Source organism: Myiozetetes cayanensis, unplaced genomic scaffold, assembly GCF_022539395.1.
Source record: "Myiozetetes cayanensis isolate MyiCay16 unplaced genomic scaffold, myiCay2020 scf9, whole genome shotgun sequence".
Lineage (NCBI taxonomy): Eukaryota > Metazoa > Chordata > Aves > Passeriformes > Tyrannidae > Myiozetetes > Myiozetetes cayanensis.
In genome coordinates, this window is record NW_026088185.1 from 7,605,155 (window position 1) to 7,631,986 (window position 26,832).

At 38.2% G+C, this 26,832-nt stretch overlaps 1 protein-coding gene across 3 annotated transcripts in view; it reads left to right on the forward strand.

The window, feature by feature from the left end:
• The window catches only part of MYO1B (myosin IB), a 112,624-nt gene that overhangs the window by 65,222 nt on the left and 20,570 nt on the right, over nt 1–26,832 (forward strand). For all 3 annotated transcript variants that reach the window (XM_050340118.1, XM_050340119.1, XM_050340120.1), the window contains exons 8-21: nt 1,796–1,894; nt 2,247–2,350; nt 3,238–3,385; nt 4,057–4,175; nt 4,989–5,075; nt 5,397–5,462; nt 17,286–17,390; nt 18,825–18,887; nt 19,618–19,818; nt 22,060–22,286; nt 22,462–22,662; nt 23,693–23,786; nt 24,231–24,380; nt 26,491–26,559. In XM_050340118.1, the coding sequence (XP_050196075.1) occupies nt 1,796–1,894; nt 2,247–2,350; nt 3,238–3,385; nt 4,057–4,175; nt 4,989–5,075; nt 5,397–5,462; nt 17,286–17,390; nt 18,825–18,887; nt 19,618–19,818; nt 22,060–22,286; nt 22,462–22,662; nt 23,693–23,786; nt 24,231–24,380; nt 26,491–26,559 (1,733 nt within the window). The remainder of the gene's footprint in view (nt 1–1,795; nt 1,895–2,246; nt 2,351–3,237; nt 3,386–4,056; nt 4,176–4,988; nt 5,076–5,396; nt 5,463–17,285; nt 17,391–18,824; nt 18,888–19,617; nt 19,819–22,059; nt 22,287–22,461; nt 22,663–23,692; nt 23,787–24,230; nt 24,381–26,490; nt 26,560–26,832) is intronic.

Below are 26,832 nucleotides of genomic sequence, written 5' to 3' on the forward strand. Positions count from 1 at the left end.
TTCAGCTGGTCTGTAAAATATTTGAAACTTGTCCTACTATAAGCCAGTCCGAAGATTAGTAATACAGTCTGAGTTTTGTCATTGTTGTCACTGGCTAATTTTTAGAGCAGAAAGTAATTTTTGAACCAGACTTGCTCTAGTTTATGTGGAGAAGTGACTCTGAAGTCTTGTGTAATTGTGTGGGTTGAAGTTTGGTCTTTAGTTCCTATTCTCTGAGCAAGGGTGTAAGCTTAGGTAATTACAGTGGGCAGCGTAAGCACCACACCCTGCCTGTAGCTATCAAAAATAGGAATATGCTCCATTGTACTCTTTTTATGGAGACAACCTCAGGGCAGATGTTCCCCCTCAGGCTAAGCCTTGCTGTGCCAGGGGCACCCCAGCTGGGGTAGGGGGTTTGCAGCACAAATGCTACTGACCTGAGTGCTACCTCTAACTTTCCAGATTGCTGAGACTAAACAGTCTCAGAGTTTCAGCAGACATGGAAATCTGAGGAAAGGTATGGTAGAATACACATCAGATATTATAGTAGCCCATCAGGGAAATGTTTTAACAACCTCACATACCCTTAATGGACTTGGTGCTCCCTGTGTCTTAGATTTGTGAAACCTCATCTCACTTTGTGGATGCTCTTCTGAGGAGTGGCATTTGAGATGTGACAGTTCCCTTTGGGAGCTTTCTTCTAGTGTGGGCACAGCTTAGAGAGAATTTAACCTCCAGTCATGGAAGGTGCATGGGGAAAGCCTTTGCTGTGCGCTTGGAATGAGGCATTGAATGTCTCTGTCTCCACGTCACAGGATACGTGTAGCTTAAGAGAAAAACTGTGCACTGGGAACTGTGTGTTTGCTATCTGGAAAAATGATGTTAAGCCCTTGTATAATAATGGCCAGTCTTCGCGAGCGAAGATCCGGGGAAGGTCTTTACACCAGAAAAGAAGAAAAAGCATACCTTTTGTACAAAAAGAGCGAGTAACATTAAACCTGCACAGAGGTTCTTTTATGGCATCCCTCTTCCGTCTCCTGGTGCACTGTGAACCACAGCCTTCCAGTGCAGTACAGGCTGAACAGACTTTGAATTGCCACCTCCATGGTAAATGTGATGTTGAGTCTGAAGTGGTTGCAATGTGTTGCAAGTCAGTTTGCTTATGCTACCTGCCTGGATTCCTACCCTTATGGAAGTTTTAGAAATGTGCCTGTCACTGAGAGCAGTGGACGAAGCAGTCTTCTTGTCAAGCTACTCCATCAGTGCAGTGATGCTTTTCAAAGTGCTGCTTTTCCATTTCCCTTTAAGTATATTAGGATGGAGCTTCTGTCAGCCCTATTTGGAATTATTTCATAGCCTGATGCACGTGAGGATCCCAAAGTGCTACGTGATTATTCAGGTTAAATGCTTTCTTTATTTCGTCTCTCCTTTTCATTTACCCATCTTTCATGTGCTTAGCCTTAACATTTTGCTTCTTTTCAAACCTTCACCCGTACAGTCATCCTCACCAAATCTTAATTTTGTGGTGGTATTGTAAATTGGTTGACATTTTTCGAGCACATTGCCTCCCTGTCCTGAGTTCTCTTTGCAGCTCATAGACTGCAGCATTTACAAGTTCACTGGGCTTGCCGCTTGTTCAAAGAAATATTTGAGATACATATAGTAATGTGATGTAATATGGTAAGGTTTGTACCTACCTTTTATCATCTTCTAGTCTGCTGCTGATGATATGAAGCGATGAAGTAGAAATTGATGGGGGATAATATTTGTTCCAGCAGTCTGTCCCTGACCTGTGAGATTTTGTTTGTTTGTTTAGATCTGCTGGAGAAGTCTCGTGTTGTTAAGCAGCCAAGAGGTGAAAGAAACTTCCACATTTTCTATCAGATACTGTCTGGTGCATCAGAAGAGTTTCTCTGTAAGTGCTGCCCTTGTGCCATGTTCAGATACAAGTGTTCTTTGTATTTAATGTGCTGTTTTGTGGAAAATGTGATATTGATTAATTTTTTGAAATTTTTGCTGGTAGTGGCAACAGTAGTACCTGAAGTCAACAAATGCTTTGATATTATCCAGGTACCTGAATCAGAATTGTCTTTGCAGTGTATTGTGAACAAATAAGAAAGTCTGTTCTTATTTAGAAGGCTTATAATTAAAAGATCCTTGAAGAAAATTTCATCCAATAATGACAATAGTTCCTGACAATACTGGTTCTTGGATAAAATTGCCACTAGCAGGAATGCTGTTACCAATGATATTATTTGATTTATTAGGCAAACTCAAACTGGAGAGGGACTTCAGCAGATACAACTACCTGGGCCTTGATTCTGCCAAGGTGAATGGAGTGGATGATGCTTCGAACTTCAGAACAGTTAGGGTAAGAAGTAGCAGGGGTTGGCTGTGCACTCAACACTGATGCAGAGTTCTTACACCCCTCTGTCTGTCGGTTCGTGCAGGGCTGGGCTGGGAGGGCTGTCTTTTCTCAGGGCTGGCACTCCTCGTGCACAGGCAGAATGTGTTTGCATAGGGAAGCTTAGCCACAACTAAAGAACAAGAAGGCCTGAGTTTGTGGAGTATTCTTATGGGAATACGAAAAGGACAGAAAAAAAATGAAATAAAAATTTAAAAAAAAAAAGGAAATGAAAAAGTAGAAAAAAAAGGAAGGGAAAAAAAAAAAAAAGACCAGACCCTGTGGTCAGATCATGGGAAAAGTTATGCTGTGGAGTGGCTTATGATGGCAGTGACTGAGCTTCATGAACCAGGTGATGCCAACCAAGTCAAAATAAAAACAGGGCTGGGATGATTCTCATGATGATTTACTGTGCTGTTTTTGCGTGATTCTACTCAGGGACAAGATGACTACAGGACCTTGTTACCCAGTGTATGCAAATTTAGATTCTAAAAGGTACTGGTCTGAGAAGACAGGAGTACCTGTTCGTTTGACCATGAAATGTTGGATTGGGTTGGGTTATAAACTAAATTAAGTGGCTAAAAAAGGTACTGCATTTTAGAAACCCATTTACTGAATGAGTCCTAGAAGTGGACTGGACTGAATGCCAGCTCCATTATCACATCTCCTTTAACCCATCTTTTGTATTAAAATACTTATCTAAGCATAGAAATTATACCATGTACTTTTTGTAGCAAAAGTGTTCATAAAACATTTCTAATTTATGTTAATGCAGATAATTCGTAAATTTCTCAAATATGATCTGTTTAAATGTAGATATTTTTATCTCATAATTTTATCTGTCCCCTTTCCAGAATGCTATGCAGATTGTTGGGTTTATGGATCATGAAACACAGTCGGTTTTTGAAGTAGTGGCAGCCGTTCTGAAATTGGGAAATATTGAATTTAAGCCTGAATCTCGTGCAAATGGCCTAGATGAAAGTAAAATCAAAGATAAAAATGGTAAGATGAGACTAGTGATGGGAGGAAAACCACTAATTTATTTGAAGTCATTATTAATTTTGTCGTTTCTGCAGACATACAATATCCTTACATATGAATTAAATTGTTTCCAGAGCTCACCCTCAGGCAAATATGGGTTGAATTCTGTGCAGTTTTGATTGCTCTATTTGAAATTCAAAAATGATAATTTTTTTTTTCAACTCTATTAACACTTTCTTCTGAAATCTTAAATGGTGCTCTGTGTGTGTGCTTCTGTTTCTGCCACTTGGTTTTTCTGCAGTGGAGACTTTTTTGTTCTTTTGCAGTGATTATCTCTGCCTGCACTGTCAGATTCATTTGGTGATGTTTTTGCAGTTGATACATTTTGAAACTTCATTTATTTTCATTTGAAAGTTTTTCATTATGAAAAGTAGTCCGTGATAAATGGAGGGGAAGTTTCTTCACAAAAATAACTAGATAGTGCTTTCAAAACCAATAACTCTGTTTCCTTGCTCTGTGCATATTTTTAACAACTTTGCTTGTCAGGGTAGTGGGTAGAGAATGTGACACTTCTGTGAAAGAGCATCTGTTTGGGAAAAATGCTACACTACTTAAAAGCTAGTAGTTTTGGGGAAGAAAAAACGATGGCTAGGAAGGATTAATTGTATTTACACTTTGCTTTTTGATGCTAGAACTCAAGGAAATCTGCGAGTTGACGGGTATAGACCAGTCTGTCTTGGAGAGAGCCTTCAGCTTCCGGACAGTTGAAGCCAAACAAGAGAAAGTTTCAACAACACTAAATGTGGCTCAGGTAAAAAGAGGTCCTGATTCTGTAGGAAAGAATTACTTTAAGTGGCAGTTTATTCCACGTGATTAAATCATTACTGCCCAAATAAAAACTACAACTAATAGGATGTACTGAAGAAATTACAAGAGTAAGCGTGCTTTTTTTCTTCTGCAATTTCTAAGTGTTCAGATACACTGGATGTTTTATTTCCATGTCTGAATTAACTTTCAAAAGATGAGGGATAGGAGACTGTTGTGGAGAATGTTGCAGAGATTGAAAAAATAAACAGACCTGAACAAAATGCGTGCTGCAAGTGTTGTGGCAGACTGTTTTCATTTAGGGTGACTGCTATAATTGCATGTGGGTTGTATGCCTGGGGCTGCTGAGAAACTTCTGCTGCCAGTGTGAATTTATCTTTGTGTAAGGCTGCAGAGCCAGGGTGATTGCCACCTGTGTCTCATCAGCTCAGGCTAGCAGGAATGTCGTTTCTCTAAGTGCAGCTGATCAGGTCCCTTTGCTTAGGATTAGGGTGGGGGATGTGAGTCTTTAGAGGGTATCTGGAAGAGCCCGAAGGGAGTTGAAGTGCCATGATTGTGGCTGCTGTTCCAGCCAGCTGGTGGCCAGCAAGGCAGAGGGGTGCACCACAAATCCACTGATGCTGCCTAAGTGTCCTGGCACCCCTTATCTGGCTCCTGTGCTTGTTTAGGCAGAGCCCCTGCTGCCTGTGCTGGTCTTACTCAGTTCATAGCACCTTTAAGATATGTCAGTGACAGAAAAAGGTTTGGTTTAGTCCAGCTTTTGTAATGTTTTTTTCTTCTTTTTTTTTTTTCTATTTAGGCTTATTATGCCCGTGATGCTCTGGCTAAGAATTTATACAGTCGACTGTTCTCTTGGCTTGTTACCAGGATCAACGAGAGCATTAAGGTACTGTCATTTTGTGCCTGTAAAAAAAATCAATATAAATCCTTTAAATTGAAGTGGACAGTAAAATTGTATTTACCAGTTTCATTTTTCCTAGTTTGTACACTGTTACACATAAATAATTGTATCACAGCTCAACAAATTGCTCTTTGCTCTGTTTTTAAGCTTATAAAAATATTCATGTTAAGTGTATTTTTTGGGAAACCATACTTAATATTTTAGTTTACAGAATTTGACAGCCTATTTATGAGATAGGTTAATTTTCTTGATTCTCAAGTATGCAATGCACAGATGACTGACTCAATCTTTAATTTTTTTTTTAAGGCACAAACAAAAGTGAGAAAGAAGGTAATGGGGGTGCTGGACATCTATGGCTTTGAAATTTTTGAGGTAAGACCTTTATAATGGTAAACATTTAATGAGAGAGCTGCTGTTAAAGGTTGATAGAGCAGTTCATGAATATTTAATCAGAATACGTGTAATTTGAATCAATTGTGTCATTCCTGACAGAAAAATATTAGAAAAATAAGCCAAAGAGAGATGTCTTAGCATGTCTAGCAATTGAAACAAATTTATGAAAGCCAAACTTCTGTTTTTTACATATAGAAAAATAAATATTTATGATGGATAGACTAAATATATTTTGTTGTGACAAACATTCTTGAGCATAGGAGAAACTCTGGCACTGTCATTTCTGCCCTTAGGCATTTTGTGGATGTCTTTGAACAAGCTTTGTATTATGCAAAAAAGAACCAAAAAACCCTGGCACAACAATAACTATACATTTCTCCCTGTCAAAATTAAACAAGAAATTATATTGTATTTCATCTCAATTCACATAGATAAATATTCTATACTGATTCCTAGCTAACAATCTGTGGCTCACTGCTGTTTGTTTACAGTAGTATTTTTAGACTAGTGGTATTTTGAAACAAAACAATCAACCAGGAGTTTTTAATTGGGTTAGAGAGCACCAAGGACAGGGCATTTTCATAAATCTTGCTCTGACAGGTTTTTTTAAAAGATTTATAGATCTCCAGTGGAATCTGTATGTGTTCAAACTAGAAACTCATCTAGGGAAAAACATCAGTAGAAAACATGAAGTCCTTATCCACTTCCCTACATCCCTCTTGAAAAATCCAGAGAATGTGTTTGAACTGTGTAGAATAATCCAGAAAAGGGTAATGGTTCATGTGAGAGTGGTGTAAGTTTCCTTTCAGAAGCATAACATCCAAACATGTGCAAATCAAAACACCTCCATGAAGAGGAAGAAGAAATCTGATACTTGCTTCGAGGGTTTACTGAGCGAGGTTGCACTGTTTGAATTAAACATGAGAGCATATTTATGAAAATATAGGCAAGACATGAGGTGGCTGAATGGAGAACTCGGTGCCAGATCTCTTTAGAGCTGGTCCTCGGCATACCTTTTGGAGAGCTGGACACTGGAATGGTACTACTGGCATCTTTGGGCAGGACTCTGGTTTCCATTAGTTCTTTTGTGTTTGATTAGGATAGATATGTATGATAAGGTGGGAGACAGGAGCTTGCACTGGTGCACAAGCCAACTGAGTAATTGTGTTTGTGGGATGGTGTTCCAGAGACAACTTTCTTTCTCGCATGTAATTTTCTTTTTTTTTTTTTTTTTTGGTAGGAATTCAACATCTTGAAAGGTCATAAGTGGTTGAGTACAGGAGAAAAATGAAAAAACAAGGCTCTTTTCACTTACCTGTCACAATGAATTATAGTTTAGCTTTCCCATTTCATACAAACTCGAAAGCTTTAAGTTAATGAGTAGTTATTGTTCACTCCTTTAAATACTGAGTATTGGTTTTATTGGAAAATGCGGTAACAGTTTTGCCTTGTGAATTGAGATCAAATTCATCAGCACATTCATACATGGTGGGACTCTCTCTCATGAGTTAAGACCTATGGTGAAAGCACAGGCCAAGCAGCTTGGTTCAACATCACAGAAATAATGGAATTATTTTGTTTCTGAACATTCAGAGTGAGTTGGGTGGCATGCCAGAAGCATACGCGTAGCTTGTACTACACCAAATTTTAATTTAGAGGTGTTTGGAAAAGCAGTTTCATTGGTTTAGGTTTCTAGAGGTGACTAGTACAGTCACTGGTTTTGGGACTACGTGGCAGTACTATAATTCAGGGTGAATGACAGAAAAACAGTCTATTAGAAAATCCTGAATCAGTTGTACTTCCAGTACCATCCACTGAGCCATCCCTGTGTTCCCAGACAGGTTAGTTTTATAACCAGAAACTGCCAGCTTACTCTCAGTTGCATCAAAAGCAAATACATTCTTTCAAGGCAGCCCAAAATTAATTTTCTATGCAGCTCTGGTTGGAAGAAAAGATGAAATTGTGTCAAATTTTCTAAATTGAGTAAAATAATTCTATAATGAACACTGTATATGCAAAGCATAGCTGGTCTTGTGGTTGTCTGAATGAATGTCATGCAGTAAGAGCAGGTAAGAGGATTCTGCCAAATATTTTTAAGTTCTGTAAAAAATTACTGAATACCACAAAAATTATTAAAGATCTTGAAAAAATGCTTACCAAGATAATTATTTTTGACAATTTAAGCAACCATTTCACAGAAAATATATTGTTTGAAGTTAATTATGTTAAAACAATAAATGAATGAAATTTTAGCACTGCACAACACTGTGTTGTGGAAAAATTTAATATTATCTTAAGAATTATAGCATAACAAGTATAGTGGAAGTTGGAGTGTTTTGCTGTGTGGTACATTTGTATATACAGGGGCTAAATATGCGAAATACTAGCTCAGGTGTAGTTAATGACAGTAACTATATCCATCTAATTATAAATTACTTAAAATCCATGGCTAATATTGTGCAGTTCCCTTTCAAACAGAATTCCTAAGTCAGATTTTGATTTTCGTGTCTGTTCCTGAAAGTTAGAACTAACATGTACTCTACAAAGAATTTTTGTTGGCAAAAGTTCACTTAAAAGACTTCACCTATAAACTTGTGGATTTTAAATATGTAAGCTCTTTGATCTGCTAAAGGTAAAAAAGGCTTATGTTAATCATGTTTCTGCTCAGGAAACAGGTTTATTATTAGTGCATGTTCTTTGACCTTAGGCGGCCTTGTACCCTGGAGACAGAATTTATACAAAACCATAGATGTAGCAGGAGTGTTTTATATACATACAAAATATTTCCACATGAAGCTTAATACCATTGAAATAAGTAGCAAGATATGTGTTTACTGAAGGGTGATTTTTACTTTTTTGCTTTTCCTTCAGTATTATACTTACCCATTAGGATTGCTGAAAGAATAAACTAATTATACTCTAGTTTATCTATTTTGTCCTGAGATTCTCACTTAAAAGTTATTGGAATACCTTATAGAATAGTCTGACTTCCAGTGCAAAACATTAGTTTGCTAGAGGTTTTCGAGGGTTTTGTTTTGTTTCATGATGGACAGGGCAGACAATATTTCTTGGGCCTTATTCCGGTTTAGGGTGATTCTTTGGATCATCCTACAGTTCTTCCTGTAAGAAGAGTGAATAAAGAAATCCAGATTTACCATTCTAAGAGATCCTACACTTCACCTTCTTGAGGACAATAGCAGTCTTGTTCTCTTGTATACAAATTGAACCTTATATAAATGAGATTTGTTTCATCTGGTTTTGAGTGATTATTTACTGTTCACTGCGATTTCTACAGTTTTTTGTAATTTAAGCTAAAGTTAATTAACAAATCATCTGGAGATTTCTTGAAATTTAACAAAGGAAAGATAACTCGAGTATTGAAAATGCTGGCATATACTCTTTGGGATTTGGTTTCTGTAGTATATTTGTCAAACACAAACTCCATTTTTCAGACAAACCCATCCAAGAAAGCAGATATAAGGACTTGGCTGTCCAAAAATCCAGATTAGGGAACATAAATCTATCAATAATCCTCAGCCTCTCTGGGTTTGACTGATGTCATCAGCAAGCTTGGCTAAACCATCCACAAAATAGGTGCTGTAAAGCTGTGTTTATTTTTGAATCCTGCCATGCCCTGTGTGGTCAACTGAATGCTTGGACAATGCCAGGAAAGCAAAACACTGAAATTTTGGGTGTCTCTGTGTGAATTGTCTATGGGCAAGGATTTAGGGACTAGGATTAGCGTGCAAATGCAGGCTGCAAGACCAGGTTGGTTGTGTAATGCTGCTGGAGCTTGAGCAATGGATTCAAACCTGACACTAAATGCTCCGAGTATGTTCATCCGCATTTTTGAGGGGCTGCATGCGTAGTCAGTCTGCAGTCTAGACTGTGATTTGAGACAGGGTAAGGATGATGGCTGGTGGCACTAGGAATTTTAGAGCCAGCTCAATTTCAGACCTCCTGGGGTAGGTTTGAGTCTGGTCCCATTTTATTCCACATTTGATTATGTATTTTTGGGCAGAAGCAGTTTCTGGATCTCTGCAAGATGTCAGGGTAGGGTTAGGGTAGGGTTTACGAGAAAGCAGTGAAGGCTGTAGGAGGCAGATGACTGAGGGCCTGGCAGGTTTCAGCAGAGATGAGCAGAAGGCTCTCTCTGTTTATTTGTTTTGGACGTTAGTTTTCTCTTGTGTACATTTCCTGTGTAGACAAGAGCTAGGGGTTGTTAAAATGAATGTCATGGAGCAAGTGTGAATATTTCATCCTGCCTAGCCTTCATAGATAAAAATGTCTGTCTGTGCTTGTTGGCTTAAAGGCTTTTTTCTGAATATTCAGGTACCACTACGTAGTTGGTCCATATGACGAAGTTAATGATTTGGAGTGCAGTTTTATGAAAGTTAAGACTGCCAAACAAGGCTTATTGTTGAAATTTGCCAGCCCCCAAGAAGACAGTCTGAGTGTGTGAGTGCTTTCTGCTCAGTCACTTGGCAGAGCAGTTTGTTCTACATATTTTAGCCTGACAAGAAACTGGGATGTGCTGGTGATAGAGCTGCAAGAAAGAGAGGGATTGTTTCCATTTGGCCCTCAGACATCTGCTGAGGGTTGACCTGCTGAGGTGATGTGAATGCCTTGTCTTTGGTGACAGTATCTGACCAACTGCTTTTGCTCCAGGTACACAAGAATATGCAAAGACATGGCAGTATTCATCACACTCTGCATAAACCCCAGCAGTAAATAAAACTATCACAAGAAAAAGAGCCAAACAAACATTTTGGTAGCTCTTCTTTTTATTTATGATACTTAGTTTGTTTCTTTTGTGTAGAAGTCCCTTGTAGTCACAGAAAGAAGTTTGGTCACGTTGCATGTTCTGTACAAGGTGTCATTTGGACAGTGATAAAATGCCAAAATCCTTACTGAAGGAATCTGTTAGAAATATGAAGAATGCAGTTTCATTATATTAAAAAGTTCATAGTTGTGTTAGTTATCTGTTTTTAGTGAGAGGTAACTAGATAAAGAGGGGGTAATCATTGAAAATACCTTTTGGAGATATTTAAGATACAAAAAAACTGGGGACTTACTTCCACTTTTTCCATAAACCTATAAAACAGCTTGGTCTGGTTGCTGACTGGTTGCTTTGCCTTTTTCTGCCCTGTTGACTACATGAAGGAAATTACGGTTGCAGAGCATGCTGAGCTCTGAGAGATTGCTGCTGGCCCAGGGGCTTCCCCCAACACCGTTAAGGATTATCGTACAGGAGAAAGGTCTAGTTATTTGCTAGAAAGATGACGTATTAGAGAAAAAAAAAAATCCTACTCAAGGAAATTGACTCATCGGGATTTTTCTTTACCTTAATTTTTTCCTTTGTTGTTGTTGTTGTTGTTTTGTTGTTGTTGTGGGGTTTTGGTGTGGGTTTTTTTGTTTGTTTGTTTTTGGGTTTTTTTTTTTTTTTTTTTGTTGTTGTTATTATTATCTCTAGACTCTGAGAACCCTTTCTTCATGTCTAGAATTTGGCTCTAACTCAGCCATGGATATCTGTTGTTTTGTTAGTTGCCTTTATCCTCCAGACAAGAATTTCCAGCTGCTTTTTTCTAGCCTGTCTACCTTTCAACGGATTTCCTTTTCAAAATGGTTCAGCCCTTTCCTGATGCCCATCAGCTTATCATAAACTGGGAAGTGGCAGTGCAAAAATGTGTGTACCCGGCCCTTTATTCAATCTGATCATCTAGTGCAAAGTCAGTCTAGTGTGAAAGAGAAGAACTGAATTTTTAATCTATAATTGATCAGTTACATCTGCTGGCAAATGTTATGGAAGAGAGGAGCTTTTCAGAGAGGGACCCTTGGTTTGGACTCCTAGGTGCTGTGTAGCTTTAAAAATAGAGTTAAAGCAATAATTTCTTTAAGCACTAGGATGCCCAGAAGCAGAGGTACATCCCAGGAAGTTAATCACAATTTAATTAATCACATTATAATGTAAGTATTTAGAGAGGCTTATTTTGCAAAAGGCATGTTTATGAAGTAAATCCCATTGGCTGGCTGTTTTCAACAGAGGAAATACTTGAAATGCTGGAGCAAATATACACAAATGCTCTGCTTCAGGTTGTGAGAATGATGTTTTGCCCTACAGCAGCTATTTCTGTCTTAGGAGAGGAATGGCTCTGATTATATGGTAGGTTCTTGCCTATTTGTAATTCCTGTTGTCCCAGGACTGTAATTTATCAGGTTGAGTTTGTTGAAGTGATTGTACCTGGGTGTTCCCGTGAATCACACGTGCATTGTGTGCTCTGGAGTCACAGTAGTTTCTTGCCCTTTTAAGTCCAAATTTGGTTTCGACCTGTGTGCATGGGCACCACAGCTGAGAGCAAGATGGATTTCAGAGTGCCTGGTTCTCTGCCAGTGACAGTACCATCAATAAGGACTGAAGTTGGTTGAGCTACACAAATATGGAAAATGGATAATCCCTGAAGCTCTGGCATCTACTTTCTTGCTTCTGTTAGATACACTGAAATATGGTTTGATTACAAGTATATGTGGAATATATATAGTTAAATGATATGCTTCTCTGGTTCTTTGCCTGTAGGGATATTGACACAAAAGCACAGAGCACCCTAATTTACAGGAGATAAGTCTGATTATTCAAATGTCTGTATATGTAAAGAGAAAAAAAAGGATAAATATTGATAACATACCTTCACTAACTTTGAAAAAATTTTGAAAAATTCTTATAACTGTTGCATCACATAACTGGGCCATTGCTTTCTGAGATTAAAATAGTATCTTTTTTCATTTTCTTTAAATACAACTTTTCCATTTTGCTGATTTTCACTTTTTTAGTTTCATCTCATAAACTCACATGCTTCTGTGGTCATACATAAAATTCCCTATCCCCAGACACCACAGTAGCAGATAAATTGGTTGGTTTCACCCTTCATTCCACTATTCATCTCAGTGAAGCGAGTATGTTGGTCTTTTATCATCATTGGTTTTGCCATCTGGCTTTTTCTCTAGGGGCTGAGGGAACTACTTGGGGTCACCTGCCTATGTTAGGAGGAGATCAGAGACTTCTGTTGTCTGGAGCTGCAAAGATTATTCTCTGGGGCTATATGTGATAGAGTGAAAGCATCAGTCTCTGTATGTCTTTTTCCCTCCTCATACTGGTGTAAAAGTTAATTTTAATGGCATTAGTCATGTTGATTTCAAGCAGTTTTTCTTTCAAATTATGCTTTTCCTTTAAATACTTTTCATGTATTTTTTTAGTTGAATGTGTTCATATAATATATTTGAAAAAGTGTTACTGGACAGCTTTTTGTCAGTGGTTGTAGACTGAGCAATATGCAGATTTTTGAATTGGCCCTCAACAAAAACTGATGTGATGAAAGATTAAGAAGGAAGAGGAGATATTGAGAAACACCTGTAAGGTGTAATACTGATGATATAGCAGAGTCTGCAGATTTGTATCAACAACATCTGCTTGATTTGAGGAAAACAGTGGAGAGGACACAAGAAAATGGAACACTTGATAAAGGACTTTATTAGGCAGGTGAAAGGTAGGAATTTATTTCTGTCTACTAGTATGGAAAAGCATCTCAGTTTCAATTTTGAGCAGGTGTCTTAGTTGCTTTGTTGTCTTTGAAAATCACTGGGAAGTGGGTACTCAAAAGTGAATTTAAATTCTTTATGGTGAGAGAAGTTTAGAAAGTATCTAGCATTGATAGTAAAATGCCCTGTTTTAGATATTTTCTTTTCATAAATCTGGTGGAGACATTTTATTCAAGACCCATAAGAGAGGGGTTTTTTTTAACAAAAATATTTTTATTTTGTTTGTTTCCCATTAGTGTTTTACTGGTGTAAAAATGTATCATGCCAGGAACACTCATATATGGTTTTTTCAGATGATTCTGTGATACACGAATGGAATGTTTCAAAGAAGAAGTTAGGTAAAATATTAAGGAACAAAGAATATTTTCTGTAGACTTTCAAGCACCTGTATGTAATTCATGTAATAGCAGTGCTTCATAATAGAACTTTATAGCTTTTCATGATTGACTCCAACAGCCTGAATGAGTAGAATGTCGTGATCTACTTGTCTGTATAATCACTCCATTTTTGCGTGGAGCAGAATTTTTTTTAGAGTTCAAAACTTGTTGTTCATGATCTCCCACCCTGATGCCCAGTAGTTTGAAGGTTGGTAAGGAATAAAGCTGTGTGAATGAGACACCATTATTTGTGAAGCGAGAAACATGGTGAAGTAGGCTTTGATTTTTGTTAGTGAATTTTTCTACTTGTCTAAATTTATTGTTGCATCTGATGAAAAGCTAAGGGTGGTTGATTGAGCTGTATCTATAAATTTGACATGACTTTAAGTGTATCTCAGGTGACATTCTGTTTCCCAGCACCTTTAATTTAATTTGAGAGACTGGTTTTATCTTCCCTAAAGCTTTTATTTTGTATTCCATGGTGATTTCAAAGGCGTAGTTGGAAATGCTGCCACAAAAATACAGGAATGGAAGTGATGCCCTCAATGTTAAAGTAGCAGAATTAAGATATACTCTTAATTATTTTTTTCCACAACATTTCCTAATATTTGAATTCACTAACTCTGCCCAGATTTTGGGTCTGACTGTGCTACTTCTTTGTTGATCAAAATGCTTTTTGTTGCTTAATGTGAGTGGTCAGTGTAAGGAACAAGTACAGTCTCTGGTGGCTGGGTGCCTCCAACCTGTGTCTCCTGAACAGATTTAGGGATGTGCTGTCACTGATATTGGTACTGCCTTCTGAAAAACAATGCCAGAAGTCCTTTAGATCCCTTCTGGTTCTATTGTATTAATTTCTAGAAGCCATCATTAAAATATTGGGGGACAATTCATTTGTGACCATTCGTATTTGCTTTGTGAAGTCCTCACATAATTAAAAATTGTAGATGCACATAAGGGCATGTGGTGTGACCCTTGGGGATGGTGCAAGGCTAAGGTTGGACTCGATGATCCTTATGGATCCCTTCCAACTCAGCGTATTCTGTAATTCTGTAAGGGGGAATAAATGCACAGTTTCTGTTGCTGTACTCAGATTTGTCTAGAGATAAACACACTGATTGGTTTCTCATACAGGGTTTCTTAAAACCTGTAAAAGGAAACACCTCTTTCTGAAGTCTATTTAATTTACCAAATGTCTTCTGGTCAGTTCAGAGTTAAGTGTTTTGAGAATTTCAGTAATTTCAAACATTCTCCCTAATTTTCTTTACTGTAATTAACTGTTAGCCTTTTACTCTGGATCATTCATAAAGAATAATACTGCTGCTGCTCTTCAATAACTTTTTTCCTGGAACAGCAATTTTCAGTGGCTTGGCAATGTCAGATAGAATTTCATGGCTTAAAGTGAGCGATTTGTGAATAACTCTGTGGATTTTGGTCTGCCTTTTTTTGGCAAACCATAAGTATCACAGATACACAACAAATTGGGAAAATATCTAGCAATTACTTTAATGTATTGTTAATGACCTTTTAGTTAGATGGTTTAGCTGGATTTACTGTTCCGTTTCCATCTTCTTTTGATGACTGAGCCTGTATAATTTATGAGTGAAAAGTCCTGCAGCCCTTGTAATCAGACTAACAAAGCCTTTTGGAGAAACATTGGTGGCATTGGATGGCACGTTCCTGGCAGGAGGATGCAGAGTGTATTTTACCCTTTCTCTTTGTCTAGGTGATGTGACAGCTAGGGTCCTTTTACTTCAAACTCTCTATATATGGAGTGATGTCCTTATCTGAATGTGTCAAATAAACTTATAGTCATTGTTCCTACAGTATTCTCTCTTCCCTTCCCCATTCTTCTCTCCTGTGGCTGAGATTTGTATACCCAAGGTTATATATGTGGATTTTAGAGACAAGAGGTACATGGTGATTTAGAGACAGGACAATGCAAGGGTGTTGTTCTGTGTTACACTATGATGTGTCTCAATCTCTTGGTTTATTTGATAATATTTGGACAGTACCTAAAGATATGCTTATCTATGAAGGAGTAATACATAACATTTAGGTAGTATTTTTCATTTTCAATGATAAAAAGATTGATCTACTTGATACACTAAATAAATGCTAATAGATGTATTCTGTATTGTTATGGAAGTATAAGTACTGACTGCAGTTTATTTAATTTCTTTTTCAACAGAATGCAGTAAGTATGACTTGTTTGCAGTGCTGATTTTGCTGCATGCCAAATTTTAACTCTCATCTAGAGCTGTGCAAGTTTTGCAATTTGAGTGATAATTGCAGTTGGTGAGAGGGGCAGTTTGATGTGGCTGCAAAAGTTTGGTGATCAGCTATGATTTTGCTTTCATTTAAAACTAAAATGACAAAAGTAATCCATGCTACCTCAATATTATCTAATCTGCTTGTGTGTTCTTAATCTCATTTAGCAACCAAATCCGTAATTTAAACATTTAAATGATTGCAGTTGCCTTCAGTCATAAAAATTCTATCAGCAGAAGTTGAGCTTCACAGGTATTGTACAGCAGATTATTTGGTAGTGTAAAAAGGTGTAGTGTTTTATTCTGCAATTCTTCAGTCTTCCTAAATAACGAGAGTGTTCTTGATGACTAGTTATTAAGAAAAGAAAAAAAAATAGGGCAGGAGGTAACCCCAAAGTCGAGAAGACCAGCACCGGATGTCCAAAAGTACTCTTGAGTGTAGTTATTTCTGCAGATATATATATGGAATTATTACAATATTAATTACTGCTTCAAGCGCTGTAAAAAACCAGTGAAGGTGCTGATTCCTTTTTTCTTTGAAACAGGCATTTTGACCTTGTCCTCAGAATGAGCACCTGGCCTCCAAACTGCACTCATTTAAGATAATGGCGATAAAGTGGTGAACCATAGCTTTTATGTTGCAGTCGTGGCCCTGGTGAACTTAGCAGTAAAACTTCAGCTGCCTTGAGCGTGCGAGAGCTTTCCCTGTGGTATTTAGGGCTTGATGTGGCCATGGTCTCTGTTGCTGACGTGTGTCCCTGTGGAAGCATGCTGCTGTCATGTCACAGCCCCGCTCCTGCAGCAGCCCTGCCCTGGGATATGGGGTAGGCTGCTGGGGCAACAGTCTCTGAGCAGCATTCCCACTGCCCACCCTTTCTCCTGTTGTCTGCTCCAGTCCCTGGTCCCTTCTGCCAAGAGTCACACATCTGCTTGCTCCCTAACCCAGTTTTATATGCATTAGCCTTTTAGAGGATTTTTGGTTGATGAAGTTCATTTGTTTCCCATAATTTCAAGGGGCAATTACATGAGCGGTTTGTTGGCAGGGAGGAGGTGGGTTGACCTTTAGAGCCAATAATCTCTTAACCCAGGCTCAGCTGCAACTGGAATAGCAGTTTGAGCCTCAATCTGTAATGAAATAGGATACTCTATTGGCTACTGAGTGGAAAAGAGCTAATGCTATCATTATAATTTTATTTATCAGACCCTCTGGGGACTACATTTTACATATGGGGACAGATCAGTGCAGGCAAAACTTGTGTTGTTTGTTCCCTGACACCACAGGTGCCCTTAAGACTTATTTCAAGGAATCGATGTGCAGACATCATGAATAAAACCTACAGAGAATTTTGTTCCTCCCAATGGAGAGAGCTTCAGGGAAGGATTTGGTCTAAAATTTCCAAACTAATCATGATCTCAATCAAATTTTACTCCAGCCATCACATCACAAAACTGGAAGGAGTAGCTAATGCAGCAGCTTGTTGACTTGCAGCTGCTGCAGTAACTTACTCCAGCTGAGTTCCAGGGTGTTTACACAACAGCAAACGCAAACATCTTTTATCTGACAGGACAACAGCTTTGAGCAATTCATTATCAACTACTGTAATGAGAAGTTGCAGCAGATCTTCATTGAACTTACCCTCAAAGAAGAGCAGGAGGAGTACATCCGAGAGGTAATACTTGAATGGGTCTTTCCTTATCCTCTCCTCCTTCTGTTGCCGCTGTGAAGATAAACAGGCATGCAGGCTGGAACCACCTTTCAAGGAACAGAGTCACTTTTTGACCAGAGGACTGGCATGGAGCATGTTTGTGTAGGGCTGTGTGGTTACTTCCATTAAGCAAAAAGTGCTGTTTTGGGCTTTGTTTCACATTATGAGTTCTCCAGGTAAAAACCAGACCCAACTCTTATTCATGCATTGGCAACAATGGCTGGCAGTTCTGAGTAAGGGCTTATTAATTTATTAGAAGACTAATATCACTTTGTGATATTAGTGCCATTACCCTACAGCCTGTGTTTTGGATTACACAGTAATGTCTAGGATGCACCTCAACAGCAGCCACAGCCAGTCCTTTTCCAAAGGGAATTGGCTGGCTAAAACAATAGCGTTCAATGTGAAAGAAACTACAAATAGAGCTCTGGTTCTGGTTTTCTTTCAGTTAAATATTGAAGGGAGCTCTGTGAGCTTTATGGGTACATTCAAGATGTCCTTTGGAGTCCAGACTCTGGTGTTTGATGTTATTCTGTGAGTGAAATCAAGTTGAAGTTTTAATAGGTTTTAGCAGTATATGCAGAGCTCAGACAAAATACCAGCTCACAGCTGTAAAAACTAGCATACGCTATCTGTGCTCAAACTGGATGGATACCATTTTGCTGTATAAACATTCTTAAAAATTACGTAAAGTTCCTGCCTTATAATCCTGAGGACAACACGAAATTTCAGCATGTCTTTTTTCTTTTTGCATTCAGTGGTGAACCATCATGACTAAAATTTGGTTCTTGAATGATATTTCAAATGCTGTGAAAAACACTAAACTGTAAGAAGTACCGCACAGTGCAATTTGAGAATGAAATTAGTATTTTCCTTCTTTCAGTCCTTTGCCCTACGCGTGTTACCTTGTGATGCATTGGCATCTCATCCTGGAAATTTTATTGCTGATATTTGGTCTCATCTAAATTTAGCCCTCTTTCTTCCTCCTATTTAAAAAAAAAAAAAAGGCCCAACAACTAAGAACTTAGAAATTTTGGTCTCAGATGCTTGCAGTGAAAGAGGCTGATTTCCTTCTAAGCAGTGGGAGCGTGGGCAGCGCGGTGCTGGGTGGGAGGAGCCTGGCCTGGTGCCAGGGGAGTGCATGGGAAGCTGACACGGGTGGGGGAAAGGAAAGGAATGGAGAACAAGTTTGGCAGCCGCTCAAGGACAGTCATCTTGCGCAGATAATGTTAGTAGTAGATGATTGCATTTCTTAAAAAAAATAAAACTGTTGGTAAGCGTATAGAATTAAGTTTGAAAGCAGTATCCGTGTTAACAGGAATATAATTTTAATTGCCTAGAGGAAGAGCTCCCTTCATTTTTTTCCTGTTCATATATTGATTTGTTTTTTCTTTATAGGGGATTGAATGGACTAATATTGAATATTTCAACAATGCTATAATTTGTGACCTAATAGAAAATGTAAGTTGTATTCAAGAATATCTCTGAATGTTAATGCATGGATTTAATTTATCTGTTAAGTCTTCATGTATCCTCGCGCACTTTAATTTTATGAAACAAGCCATTTGTTGTATTATTCATCTTATTTTCTATGGTAAAAGTTCATTTTATTAAAAAGGAGTATTCTATAAAGCTACAATTACTTTTTTAGAAATATTCAGCATCACCTATGGAAAAAAACCCCAAAACTAAACAACTCTTAAATGTTTGCATTTACTGCTGTTTACAACAGCAGATATCACATGTTACATTGTAAATAACATTTCTTTTTATATGGAAACTAGAAAACTCAATGACATGTTACTGCTTGAGGTACAGAAAATACTTGTAATTAATAAGAGGACTTCCTATGGACTTACTGCAGCAAGAAAAGAACAGTTTTCAATCATTAATATAAAATATGTGATGGTTTTATGCATAGACTGGCTACTTTCAGTTAAATTGGAGTTTCTACAGTCTGAGTAAATGACACAAAACTTCAGTGTGAATGTCAAGATTCATTAGCAGTCCTTCAAAAATGTGGGTGCTAAAAATCTGTTGGAAATGGTCATTAAGAAAAGAGGCAAGCTTTGAGGTGGTCTGGAGAATGTTTTTCTGGATAGCAGAAATCAAACAGGAGAACGATCTCCTTTTTATGCCTTGATGGAATGCAATGGAAATAAGTACTAAAGCTCTTGTCTTGAAACTTTAGAACCAAACTGGAATCCTGGCCATGCTGGATGAAGAATGCCTGAGACCAGGAACTGTTACTGATGACACCTTTTTAGAAAAACTGAACCAAGTCTGTGCCACTCACCAGCATTTTGAGAGCAGGATGAGCAAGTGCTCCCGGTTCCTCAATGACACCTCCTTGCCCCACAGCTGCTTCAGGATTCAGCATTACGCTGGCAAGGTACCTGGTGAAGCAGGGACTACGTGTTGTGTGGGGGCTACTGTGGCTGATTAAAAAATCCAGACCTATCTTAACCTTTTCTGCCTTAAGCCTAAGATTTGGGATTTGGGCTGGAAAGTTTTCAGAAGTCATATGATGGTTGGGGCTGGAAGGACCTTAAAGATAATCCAGTTCCAACCCCCCTGCCATGGGAAGGGACACCTTCCACTAGAACAGGTTGATGAGAGCTCCATCCAACCTGGCCTTTAACTCTTCCAGGGTTGGGGCATTCACAGCTTCTCTGGGCAGCTCTTTCCAGTGTCTCACCACCCTCACAGGAAAGGATTTCTTTGTGATACCTGATCTAAACCTGCCCTCTGTCAGTGTAAAGCCATTACCTTTTGTCCTGTCACTACCTGCCCTTGTACAAAGTCCTGCTGCTCTAGCTGAAATTCAAGGCCAGTTCTCCTTTCATCATGTGCTTTAGTGCTGCTGCTGTGTCTCTGGAAAGAAAACATTGTTTACAATGGGAAAAATTCATACAAATTTGAAGGCAACATATTTTGGAAAACATGCTCTTTGTCACTGAACTAGCTGCAGTCCTTAGTCATGTTGTTGAGAAAGTTTGAAGGAACTGAGTTTGATACTCTGTGTGTTTAAGCAGATGGAAGAGAAAACTACACAGAGGGCTTGCCAAAGTATTTACTTTTTACAAAATAAGCAATATGAATGAATATGAGTCTGACAGCTTTCAATGTGTAGTTCATTATGACTTTTTATTAATGAAAATCAAAATAATTAAATTGGTAGAGTGAAGACAATTTATTTTAAAAAAAATTCAAAAGGAAATGTAGGGTGAAAACTATATCTCATCTGAATCTGCTAAAGTGATAATTTCACAGAGCAAAGAATATTTGGAAAGTTTTTCATTTCCCTTGGACTGCTTAATACTTTTTAATATTTTCTCAGTCTTACAATTTTGAATAGCTCAACAATTTGCTTAGTCAGAATAGTTCTGGAAATATCAGACTTTCAGCCTTTGAGGCAACCACTCATCAACTAAACATTATGTATTTACCAGGAAGATCTTGTAACTGCATATAATCTTACAGATATTAATACATAGGTATTTCTTTGGTTGTCAAAATTCAAATTGATTTGAAAATACCCCAGTACTTTGGGAAGGACTGCACACAGATTGTGCCTTAGCAGACACTGAGTATCCTTGATTGTTATGGGCATTCTCTTACCCAGCAGTGCAGCCAGTGAATTCCTCCTATTTTGGGAGGAATGTTGTTTTTCCATCCTCATCTGAGAACATTTTGATCTAGTCACTGGACAACAAAAATTTGACCCTCCTTTTATGAAATATAAGTAAGTTCATACAAACAGGTTTTATTTCAGTAGTTGCATTTACTACACCTGCCAGAACCAGAAACATGTCCTCCAAAGTAAAATGCTGCCTGAGCTCCCAGTGGCCTGCTGTTATGTAAAATATGGCTATGTCAGTGCTAGTTTTATTTGGTATTCTGTGTACATAGTACATATCTGTACAGAACTGAAGCTGAAGAATCTGTATTACCAGCCAGATGACTTGTCACAATTAATCAAATTAGTTTCCTACCCTCAAAAATTAAAAAAGCTGGTAGCAATTCTGAGATCTGCATGAAGTTCCCCTGGATGCCTCCTGGGTCCTCAGCTGCAGGTCAGACCTTTGTATTCATGCTTGTTGTTGTTGGACTGCTTTCCTGGTAAAAGTCCTTTAAAATAACAGTCCCCTGAGGAGCTACTTGCTGCTGTAATAGCAAGAGGTGATATTTCATATTGTGTTTCACTGAGGCAAATAATGTAAGCATTAATAATTTGAAAGGAAAAGGCATTTTTGCTGTTGTGAGTCAAAAGAGAGGGAGAAAACCTTTTGTCAACCAAAAAAAAAAAAAAAGATTGGTTTGGAGCATGGCAGGTGGTGGCATATCAGAGTTATCATGGAAGAAGGGTTTGTCCCATTTCAGAAACCAGAATTGATCAGCTCAGGGAACTGTTAGCAGTATGAGAAGATTCATCTTTCTCAGGTAGCATCTTCACAGAAATTTTATCCAACAAAAAGTCTTCCAACTGTCAAATTTAAAACGGGAGCTGAAATGTCTTTTGTTTGTTTTGGATATTGAGAAAGAGGGATAAATTAATTTCTTGGGTCAGTTTTGAACTGGCCTATGTTATAGTTCCAAACCTGCTCTGATGAGACTCTTCTCTATTTTTCAGGTTATGTACCAGGTGGAAGGATTTGTTGATAAAAATAATGATCTTCTGTACCGTGACCTCTCCCAGGCCATGTGGAAGGCCAACCACTCTCTCATCAAGGCATTGTTCCCAGAAGGTAACCCTGCTAAGATCAATCTGAAGAGACCACCAACAGCGGGTTCACAGTTCAAGGCTTCAGTTGCTACCCTGATGAAAAATCTCCAGACAAAAAATCCAAACTATATCAGGTAAACTACCCTATGGCGAAGCTTTGGTGAATTTTTTTTGTGAAGTTTAAAAAAAAAGTCTCGATGTTCAAGGATAAATGGATAAACTCTTGAAATATACGGTTTATACTCACAAGAACTGTTGTTGACGCCTACAGTGCCGCAAAGGAGTGTCCCTTTTCGTTTTCCTCTCCAGGTGCATTAAACCTAATGACAAAAAGGCTGCACACATTTTCAACGATGCCCTGGTGTGCCACCAGATCCGCTACCTCGGCCTCCTGGAGAACGTCCGGGTCAGAAGGGCGGGTTACGCGTTCAGGCAGGCATACGAGCCTTGCCTGGAAAGGTACAAAATGCTCTGTAAGCAGACGTGGCCCCACTGGAGAGGGCCAGCCAGGTAGGTAAACAGGAGTATTTCCTGAGTGAAATCGCTATCTTCCTTCCACATGGTCTGATTTTTTTAAAATGCTTTGCATACGTTGCAAAATGAATATATTGTGGCCTTTACTGGTTTGGATCTGAAAGAAAAGGTGAGAGAGAGAGAGAGAAGAAGATACTGGAGTGGAATCAAAATTACTAGGAGTCGGGAATGATCAGGAGGGCACTTACCTTTTTCAAAGCAATTTTCAAAGTGTAGGAGCACTCATTTCTTTGAAGGCAGCCATACAATCTTCCTCTGTCCTTTCAAGAATGATTTTACATAGTGATTGGGAGCACTTCTGAGATAATGCCTCTTGCAAATCAATTGTATTAAATATATACTTTTAAGTTGCATAGTATTCACATGTGTTTTTGCAAATAATGTCTGGAGTAGGCAAGTAAGCTTCTATTAATTCTTTTTGCGTGTGACCACCAATAGTGTAATTTAAATTTCTTTCATGATAGATACACATCTTTAGCTGCAATTTGAATCTTTAAGTTTTTAAATCTTTAGGTTATCAAGATAATGGTGGAAGTGTAGCATCGATAACAATAGCATTATAATAATCATTGCAAAGATCTGCACAATTCCTCTCTTCTTTTTTCTGTTGACATTCATGAAATGCATTTGGTAAGAGAGTGGAACACTAGCATTTGTCAAACTTGTCAGTCTGTGTTTCACATTTTGACATTAGTGTGAGAGCCTTTCCTTTTCTTTTTAAGTAAAATAATTATAGATGTAAAAGGAAAAAATAGGCCATTGCTAATGCTGTAAAATAAAAATTACTCTTTTTTCATCAAATTATTCTGAATCTTTGTGGTGATTATTCTTGCCTTTAGCTAAATAACCAGTGAGTAAATGAGTTAAGTTTTCAATCTTCTTACATCAAGTACTATTTAAGGGTTTAAAATATGCTTTCCTTTCCATAAATTAAGCTGTGAATATGTAAACTAAGAAGTTTCAGTGCTAGGGGTCATGTTTGTTAAGCTCATTTACTCCTTCTTAGGGCTGGAGTAGAGGTGCTGTTTGATGAATTGGGAATCCCTGAAGAGGAATTTTCATTTGGTAGATCAAAGATATTCATCCGCAACCCAAGAACGGTAAGTGAAAAATGCCTTCTGCAAAATCCAGCCCTCTCTCATGAGGACAAGCTGTTATGAGCTGCATCATTCACTGCCTGGTTCCTACTGATTCTTCTACTTACAGTGCTTTGATATATCATTGTGAATATAGTGTTTAAAAAGGAACTTTTTACTGTTAGACCCATTAAAATTGGTGCGAATCAAGACTTTGCAATAGCTGTCAGCCTTAATTTATTGTAAAACTTATGCACTGAGTTGTGACAGTGTATCTGCCACAAATCTTGGTGTATCTGCTTATAGCTCTGGAGATAAATGAAATAAAATGTCTGAGAGGGGACTTAAATAAAGAAGAGAGTTCTCTTACAGTATCTGTGCTTATGGGTTTGGTTTTTTATCTTGTCTCTTCTTTCCTGCTCTTTTTTTTCCAATGTCAAACAAAACCCTGAAACCCCTCACACCCAGCTCTTCAAACTAGAAGATCTGAGAAAGCAGCGGCTGGAGGACTTGGCTACTCTAATTGAAAAGATTTATAGAGGTTGGAAGTGCCGTACTCGCTTCTTGTTAATGAAAAAAAGCCAGATTGTGATTGCTTCCTGGGTCAGGAGATACGCAGTAAGATACTATCCTTACTAAATGGGGGGTTCTTATCATTGTTTTATACATATAACCTTCATAGGATATTTTTCCTTGATAAGTATGGAGAGGCGTTGAAAGAATTCAATTTTATGTTAATATTTAGGTACCAATGGTGTGAATAAAGACAATTTAGTTTCTATAGACTACAATGAAGTGTTTACATTGTGCTTACCCTTAAATAATTGAAAAGCTCAACAGAATCTTTTAACTCTGGGAGAGCAGGATTATGATTTTTGTGGCCCAGCTGGGAACAGTCTTTTTCATTCATCTAAAATGCTGTGCTGCCCGACATTTACAGTGTTTTCAAAACATATGGCTAATGTGTAAAAAATGTTCAGTAATATACATGTGCAGTTCTGTGGAATTCAGTCATTCCCAAGCCTTTTTGTATTTTTGCCTTATTTGGAACCTTTGCATTTGAGGCTCAAGAATGCTACTTGGGAGGATCCCAGGGATTTATTTTAATTATAACTCCTAAGATTTGTAATTCAGTATCGTTATTGATACAGTTCTAAAGCAGTTTCAAATCTGTCTGTGGAGTGGTTGTTCTGTTCCATGAACTGAACAGCCCTGTTATATGACTCTTCCATGTCTTTTTGTCAGTTACTAAATAGTATTGACTTATATGATAAAACAGATTTGTTTTTTAATTTGAAACCCATTCTTAAACATCTGAACTGCATTGTGTTATTGTTAAGAATAGCACAAGCATATCAGAAAGCTTGATAAAATATGGAAAAAAGTCTTAAACTTCATGTTGCAGAGTTGACAATCTGTGTTTTTCAGTTGACAGGCACTTCTGTCTACCATCTTGAAAGCCATTAGTGTTTGGTTCACTTCTCTTGGATAATTAAAGGGAAATATAGATAATTCGGGAAAAGTATGAATATATGCTTTTTTACTGTAAAAACTCTTCTCTCTGAAGTTGTGTGATTGAATGCACCACTTCTACAAACCGCATCATTACAGAATTGCGTTGTGCCCATATGGCTTCATTATGATCTCATGAAATCTTAATCAATTTAAAATGGAGATACTGCAGCTAGATTGGTGCAACTTTAAATATAAAGAAATGAAAACTAACACATGACCAAGCACTGTTGATTTCTTAACTGTAAACCTTTATTGGGTCACTGGTGAAACACGGCAGCAGTCATCTTACTGGTTACGTGTGATGATAAAGACATTTCCTCTGCTTCTTCATGTAGATGGGAGGCACCATTCTCCTAACCCAACATGACTGTTTGGCACTGTGTTCTGGAAGTTATCATGATTAATCCCTTGCATGAATAAAGCTTTTTGACAACTCCTTATGCTGGACATTTGACCCAAGGATCTGCAGACGCTTGCCTGTCTGTCCCCTTGAAATGCATGATAGACATCAGTCATGGCATGATTGTGGCCTAGAGGGGATTCTCTCCAGCTTGCTCACAGAGATTTTCACTGTCATTGAGTAGACTGAGTGTCAAGTATAAAAGCCTTGTTACAAGGTGTGTCAAACTTAGTACTATACTAAACACTGGACTACTGGAAAACTGAGCTTTTTAGAAGGAAAATGTTTTCCAGTCTAGGGAAATTATTGTTCAGACTAGCGCACTTGAATAATACTCCAGCATTTCATTCAGGAATCAGTGGTTTTGGTTTTTTCCTGTTCCTTAGTTATCATCAGCATTTGGTATAATAAAGGGTCTGCGGGTAACAGGAACAGCACAGGTCTTATGAAAAGGTGGTGAAAAGCTTAGCTAACAAACCTGAGCATTTGTGACAGTTTGTGTGGTACTCTGGTGGTGGGAAAGACAAATAAAGCTGTTACTGTTAGCATTTAATCTGCATTTGTGCTGCTGACCATGAACTTAGTGTTTCTGTAAACAGAGAGTGACATTGTCCATGCAGCATTGTTGGTGTGCTTTGTTTCCCCTCGAGTTGGACACAGAATCTGCTCTTTGATCTGCTCAGTCAGAAGTTGTTCGCTTTTTATGTTTATCCTGAAGCATATTTTCAAATGTTAGTAGTGAAAGGTTTACTATGCAGTATTTTGCAGTTGCAATATTCTGTTCTAAGCGTCACGTATTTATTTCCAATACAGCAACAAAAAAGGTATCAGAAGATAAAGAGTTCAGCTATTATAGTACAGTCCTACATCAGAGGATGGAAGGTGAGTTTCCTGTTACTGCAGCTGTCTCTGTGTGATGAGGTAAGGGGCAGGTCAGAAAACGCATTCCAAGTGCTCTGAGACTCCTGCCTTTTATGCCTTCTGTCCATGGAACTGTGGCTGTGCTGTAGCCATTGTCAAGCACTCATGTTTGCTGTAGAGGAGGTGAGTTTGGGACATCTGCATATGCTGCCTGGGCTATAAATCCTTGCAAACAGTGCAAGTGGAATTCTGGGACCACACGAAACTACTGGGTTATCCTTGAGGCATCTTCTG